Source organism: Myzus persicae, unplaced genomic scaffold (assembly GCF_001856785.1).
Source record: "Myzus persicae strain clone G006 unplaced genomic scaffold, MPER_G0061.0, whole genome shotgun sequence".
Classification (NCBI taxonomy): domain Eukaryota; kingdom Metazoa; phylum Arthropoda; class Insecta; order Hemiptera; family Aphididae; genus Myzus; species Myzus persicae.
Window position 1 is genome coordinate 1 of NW_019101512.1, and position 8,069 is coordinate 8,069.

The 8,069-nt window shown below is 29.8% G+C and overlaps 1 protein-coding gene across 1 annotated transcript; it reads right to left on the minus strand.

Moving 5' to 3' along the window:
- Positions 1–73: 73 nt before the first annotated feature.
- Positions 74–2,659, minus strand: LOC111029355 (the record flags this gene model as incomplete). The annotated part of the gene is made up of 4 exons (XM_022308318.1): positions 2,428–2,659; positions 1,870–2,154; positions 1,396–1,677; positions 74–759 (listed from the first exon to the last, which is right to left on the minus strand). Coding segments are annotated over exons 1-4 (1,485 nt in total), but the record flags the coding sequence as incomplete, so codon positions are not given.
- Between the last annotated feature and the right edge of the window lie 5,410 nt (positions 2,660–8,069).

Here is an 8,069-nt window from a genome sequence, read left to right on the forward strand (position 1 = left end):
CAGTTTGCTTTAGCATAGCGTCAAAGCTATAGGCAGGCGCGGTAAAGTAGTATGCCGGGTCTAAATTGTATACTTTTATACACACATCACGACAATTTTCGAAAACGTCTGCCAGTAAAAGCACATCAATTTTTAAGTACAAATCAGAATATTCGCCAAGTGTTCGACATCCAAAGTGATCCCAGACCTCGGTCGCAAACTGATATTCACTATCTTCAATGTTTTTTTCCATCAATGAGCTATAAAAGTCTTCCTTTGGTGGTAGAGTTGTTTGTTCAAGCTTGGACCAGTCATCCGTATATTCATATGGGTATACCCCCTTTCGGGTAACCAGTGGCATATCCTCGGCAGAAAAACGCTTAGATGTTTCACAGAATTTCGCAAAATCTTGCGTCAAAAGATTTTTAGCTAAATCCTCCAACTTTGTTGCCATAAACCTACACGTGTCAACAAATCGTATGGTAAACGATTTGCTAATATATTTTGAAAATGTTATAAATTTTTCCTCGCTATTAGGAATTACTTTTATTGTTTTTGCATCATATCCCAATTCAGTGACTATAAAATGAGCATCGTAATTAGTTAAATTATGAAAAAAACATGGAACGAACTTAGGCTGTTGTAAACTAATATTACATTTAGAACATAATGTCTGCCTAAATTTTCCGGACAGGTGACAATGATCACGGACTTTATCATTTTTATTAAGGATACATTTACAAAGATTACACTGATTATTTTCATTATGCCTACGTGTATCTTCATCACTCATACATATAGGAACATTTGTCTTTAATAACTCTTCAATTTTTAAACCTACTTCTACAATACTATTTACAAAATGCCTTGCAACCTCCTCTCGATTACCGCTACCGCGATAAATAACCGGAGAAGTCGGTATATTGAATTTTTCAATAAGCTCCAACGGTACGTCTTCAGATGCCTTTACTACAAAACCATAACTCATAGGTTTATGCCTATGTATTACCGTCGTATTCTCACCCCTGCGCTCGTCGGTCTTTATTAGTAACGCCTCAAAATCTCCATAAATTGCAAAAGGGTGACGTTGTGCATTTCCCCACGCTTTAAATTCAAGCGTTGTGTCAACTTAGGGCATAATGGGTAGAATAGGCTTATGTGATCCGCAAATAAGTTTATGCTGTTGGAGAGCTAGCTGTCCGCTTAACTTATATTTTAAATTTTGGTTGTCAAATGACGTGAAGCACCGTTTACAATAATATACCGAATGGCCGTGTAAGGTAGTTTGCGAACGAATAAGACATGAAAAATTTGAAATATATACATAGTGACTTTTTTCACCGTCACTGAAAAAAATAAAATCGAAATGGTTTGCTTTTTCATCATCCACTACTTTTATTGGATATATATGACTACGTTCTATAGATATTTTTTTAACCCCGTAAATATTTACAGACACTCCCGGGTTATTTTTTTCAAAAATTTTAACTTCACACCACGGTGTTGGGAATGACAAGCCTGTGAAATTATATTTGTTCTCATGCTGGTAATAATTTTCGCCTACTCGATGTTTATTTGGATCTGTCACGTGCTTTGCTAAAATTACACATTTAAAACAATATTGATCATTGTTTTGTGGGTTAATTGTAGCCAGTTTATTAATTAAAGAAGGTGGGAGCTTAATGTAGGATGAGCCAGCTAGAGCGTAATTATCAGTTTGTTCGTTAAAAGAACTATTATCTCGTGTATTATTATTAGTATTGTTATCGGTATTATAATTGTTATTATTATTGTTATCAGTATTATTATTGATATCGGTATTATTATTGTTATCGGTATTATTTTCGTTGTCAATATTTCTAATCGGGATTTGAATATTTGGAGTATCACCCATGGGTGTGTATTTGTAAATTGTTAATAAAAGTCCATCGATAGATTCCAAAACATAACCACTACCCTTTGCTACATAAATTTCCTCCTCGTGTAATAATGTAGTGAAAGCCTCATCTATTAATAAAGTTATATCCGAATCAATAAAGATTGGCCTAGCCGATGTCTTGAAAGACCTGTTTTGTGAAGAGTTTTCTACATTAGGCTGACTGTACGTTGCTTCTAGTTTTAAATTAAATTTAATTGGCGATATGGCAACAATTGATTTTAATAAATCAGCAAGTTCTAATTTTAACGATTGGAAAAAAGAAATATAATTTTCAAAATTGTTTAGATTTTTAGCGTAATACCATACGATTTTTCGACCGTGTGCGGATTTAACTTCGACAAAGCCTAGTTTATTAGCTACATCCATTCAAGCCTTATTCGATTTAATGCGATGTGCTGTGTTTTCAACGTGTACACGCTTTCCCCCTACCGTAGCCATATAAGAATCTACTTAAAAATAAATAGAAATAAATAGAAATCTAGCGTCAATGATAATAAAAAAAATCTTACTTGTCGTATTGCATAATCCAGCACTTTCAGCATTCCTCAAAACTTCTACGCACATTTCATCATTCCCGTCGTTAAAATCATCGGACAGTATATTATTCATATCTTTAGGCTGCAATCCTGATGGCTGATCTGTTCTATTCGGGACGATCTCTACTTCAAATCGTTGTACATCTTGTACTTGTGGAGCGATTACTGTATTAGAACGTCGTACACGGTTGTGAGTGTTTTTCATATGGCGAACAAGGTTCGACTGGTAACTAAATGATTTAGTACATTGCAAGCACGGAAAGCAGACTTTATCGTGCGTTTTTTCATGTCTCTTCAAATTGTCCTTACGCGTAAACGTAGACACACACTTTATACATTTATACATAATGAAAAGTAAAAATTCACTAACAAAATATAAAAACGTTTCGAGAAATAAGAGCACTGCGGTTTAAGGCTGTAGACGTACTGAAAGACTGAGATCTCTCAGAGCCATAAGTCTTTAAAATTTAAATAGGTATGTGCGATTTTAGTGGGGCCAGTAATACTATGAAATTGATATTTAATTGTTTAACATTGTATACGTCCGGCAGAAGGTACTAATATCGGTTTTAATGTGTTTTTTCACAATGCCTCTTATTGTCAATACGTCTATCAATATAAATTTTTATACGTAGACGTCCTATTATGGTGTATTCATCGATATTATTCGTGTACGCAGCTGCAAGTTATTAGTATCTTAATGATATTATAATATGACCAGTATACTGTGGTTTAAATATTTTTAATTTTATTTATAATATGTTCAAACTCTGGTTAAATAGGTAAGAATAACAATATTAAAGAATATGGCGGGGTGGCCTATTGGTAGAACCAACCTCACGGTGAGGAGGTACATCCGTGTTCGATACTCGGACTGTTATTTTGCAGTTTTTCCACGACAACGGGTATAATTTGATAAGTGATAACAAATGATAACGATAACTGATAACTGATAACAATTGATAACGATAACTGATAACAATTGATAACGATGATATGATAACTGATAGCAATTGATAACTGATTAGAATAACAGCAGTATACGTATGTCACACACGTACGCGATAGGGCGGCGGCGGCGGATGAGGATGCGGGCGGTGGGATGAGGGATGAGTGATGAGTGATGAGGGATGAGTGATGAGTGATGAGGGATGAGGGATGAGGAAGAGTGATGAGGGATGAGGTTTTAGAATCGGCTAAAATATACTACTATCTCAAAATTATCATATCCAACTTTACAGTGGCCTACTGTTATAATTTGCACTTTTCTATATTATTATGTTATAGTATAAAATGAACTGTTCCTTAAGCTATAGAACAAAACGTCGGAGAATTCTGAATGAATTATTAGCATTTGAAAGCTCTGACGATGATAATGAATTAAATACTCAAACTTTGGCTAAAACTTGTTCTATTTCAAATTCTACTACATCTTCTTGCTTTAATTTTGAAGATAATTTGAACACTAGCCAACATCTATTATCAACCAGTCCCTTTAATGACCAAAACCTTAAAGATTTGACAGAATCGATACCTACAGGTGATTTTAACATAAATTGTACTCGAGAAGAAAATGTTAAAGACGGTCTTAGGAAGTGGGCTACAGATTACAATATACCACACAATTCTCTTAATGCTCTACTTAATGTACTTAAATGTGATGCTGGACTTACATTTTTACCTGAGGATTTTCGTACTTTGCTTCAGTGTAAATCTACAAAAATTACAAACATACGAAAAGTAGAACCAAGATTTTATTATTATCATTTTGGTCTGGTAATATGAAATGCTCATTTTTATTTCCACTAACCGATATTATTAAAATAGTTGTTGGAGTTGATGGATTACCCTTATCTGCTAGTTTTTTAAGTCAATTCTAGCCTATATTAGCATATTATATAATGCCTCATCATGAACATGTGTTTCCTATTGGGATATACTATGGACAAGAAAAACCTAATAATAGTGACGAATTCTTAAAAGATTTTATTTCAGAAGTTATTTTACTTACTACTAATGGTATTACTATTAATGGTTCAAAAAAAAATATTATGATTGAAGTTATATGTTGTGATGCACCAGCTAAAGCATTCCTATTAAAAGTGAAAAGTCATTCTGGATTCCTTTCCTGTACACGGTGTACAGTTGAGGACACATGATGATTATGTATCAATGAAGTATGAAGAACATCATACATGTAACACTACTTCATGTATTTCATCAATTCCAAATGTTGATATTGTGCAGTTGTTTTCTATGGATTATATGCATTTGGTGTGCTTAGGCGTTATGCGTAAATTAATTCATATTTGGATCGGCAATACTAAAGGGCTGAAGAAAGTACGAATACCTAGCTGGAAAATTAATCAGATCAGTAACGCTCTTCATGGTATAAAAAAAAAATCATATTACAAAAGATTTTTCTCTGAAACCTAGGGCACTTATTGAAATAAACCGATTTAAAGCAACTGAGCTCAGACAGTTTCTATTATACACGGATATAATTGTTTTAAAAAATGTATTGCCTGATGGATGTTACCAACATTTCTTAGTACTTTGTATTAGTATGAGAATTCTATTAAATACCTATCATAAACAGTATGTTAACCATATACAAAAGCCGTTAGACTATTCTGTAAAATCATTTGGTCAGTTATACAGATCTCACTTAATTTATTTTAATGTACATGGATTATTACATTTAACAGAAGATTATACAAAATATGGTCCACTTGATAATTCCAGCACTTTTCCATTTAAAAATTACAAGTCTCTTAAGAGAATGCTTCGTAAACATGAAAAGCCTTTACAACAAGTTGTGAAACGATATGAAGAACAATTTAAACATATCAACAATAATATTCCAAAAAATAAAGATACATTAAATTTAACCGCAAAAAAACCTGATTGTTTGGCTTTAACTAATTAAGGAGAAGTTATTCAAATTGAGTCAATTGTTACATCAAAAGAAAATCATTCAGACACTGACAATTTTGTTGGAAGAATATTCTCAATTAAATATGATTTCTTTGAAATTACCTTAAAATCGTCCAAAATTGACATTTTTGTAGTGGAGAATCTTTCAGAAAATTTAAAGTAATTGACAAAATCAGATATAAAAAATAAATTATTATTGATAAATTTTGAAAATTAACAAGTGGTTATACCTATTTTGCACACTTATTAATGCATATTATATACCTACTGATACTGCAGGTTTAATATTTAAAATGTATTTTGTTTAATATTATAATTTATTGTTATCAACTATTGTATGCTAAATTATTTTTTATAAAACATTTATTTATTTTTATTTGTATTAAATATATTATTATTTGTTTAATTAGTAATGGGTATTTTAATTTTTAAATACAATTTTAACAGTATAATTATTTAAATAATTATTTTTCTCATCAATTTCTACTTTAATTTAATATAATGTACATCAGCTACTCATTAGGTGTATAGATAAATATATATGTGACTATGTGAGTAAGAGTTTTAATTAGTATTGTACAATTTAGTATCTAGTGATATTTTTATTTACTTATTGAAATGTAGTATTATTTTCTTTATTTTCTGTATATTTTGTTTAATTAAAATTTGAACTGTTGAAAAACTTTATGTATTTAGTATTTAAATACAATTTTAAAAGTATTTAACACAACCCTGTAAGTTGGTATATTTAATAGATACTTCTAACTATTTTAATAAATTTATAATGTTATTGGATTATATTAAAAATATTAAAAATTAGATATAAAATGTAAATTATTATTCTTAGATTTTGAAAACCAACAAATAGTCATTCTGCATAGTTATTAATATTATTGTAATAGTGTATGATTGAGGTTGAAAATAATTAAAACAAAAAATAAAACTGCTATCTATGTAATATGTCTTTGAAATATTTAAATTTAATAGCATGTGGAGGGTTGTCAGCTTCGAAGAAGATGATCGGTTGATGTTGTACCAGAATTCTGGTTGAAAAATAGTTATTGTGAATGGCCTAATAAAACAAACAGAATTTATTCCAAAACATCAATTAAATGACGCATGAAGCCAGATGATATTCATTTTACAAAATATAAAGCACGATCCTTATTAACTAATATTGGTAAATACTAAATGTCAATATTTAATATGCTTTATAAAAATAACAATTACCTATAGAATACAATACAATTTTTTTTATCATAATCATATAAATAAGTTGGTAAATTTTTACAGCTACTTTTTAAGAAGCTGAAAGCAAAGCAACGAAAGCACAAGTGACATCTGAATTATCATCTAATGAAGTTGACATAGCTATAAGAAAACAAAAATTAATCGAAAATGATAAATTATCCAAACCTCCTACATTTGAAGAATCTGAACCAGGTTAGTGTTAAAAGTTCTCATTTTATGTTTTACATTCATGGATATTGATATAATACCTTTATTAATGTAATAACTGTATTATATAATATATTATAATACATTTTAAGGATTAAGGAATCTGTGATTTTTAATGTATATTTTAAATTTTGTTTTAGAATCAGCAGTAGATGACTCTGATGATGATATTACTTATACACCAGCTAATTCATTTGATTCATTGTTTTGTGTTTCCAATGAGATGGGATCTATTGAAAATATAGCAGGATCGACTGTTGAGGATCTACCTGCTACAAATGCTCCAAAGACGACCATTGATAATAATTTTATATCTTATGGTTCGGGGGAAAAAAAAAATTCCCATGCAACTCTATTGACACCAGACAACCAAGATGTTGCAATTAATAAAAAAGTGCCCAGACATGACTTATTTATTTCACCATCATCAGCTGCAGGAAATGATACATGCAATCAATGTATGTTGTATTATTATTACTAATTTTTATACTGTTAAATTAGTCATGTAATATAGTTTTTTTTCAATTTATTTCAGCTTTTAAAAAATTTGTAAAAAGATCTCTCACTACTCTAAAGTATGATGTTAAAAATATACACAGACAAATTCACGGTTCAGAAACTCTACTGGAAAAAATTCATGATAAGCTTTCGGGACAGTCAAATAATTCTTCTTTAGCAATTGAAGACGATATTCTTGTTGTTAATGATGATACTGATCTTATGATATTAGAAGATAAATTGAAAAATGATTCATTATACAGATCTACAGTGGTACGTATTTAAAATTAAGAAAAATGTATATAAAATATACAATACATTACAATGTTATGTCATATACTTAAATTCAATTTTATAAAAATATTAAGTACATAAGTATAATTTGTATTTTTTGATTTATATTAATTTGTTTTAATACCTCTATTAAAACATACTTTTGAATGATAATCTTTTTATTAGAAGAAGTTATTTTCTAAAGTAGTATAATATGGATATTAAAGGAGCTTAGCTAAAATGTGACACTTATTTAAACAACACTCTCAATGCTCCTGTAATTCTGTGGTCTATATTAACTTATAATTTAATTTAAATATATCATCTGTTGGAATAATTATAAATTGCTTAATTCATTGTTAGTACATTTACAAAGATACATTATTACAAATAATACTTATGTATAAATATCATGTAATAATCATTACAAAACTTAATATTAAGATGAA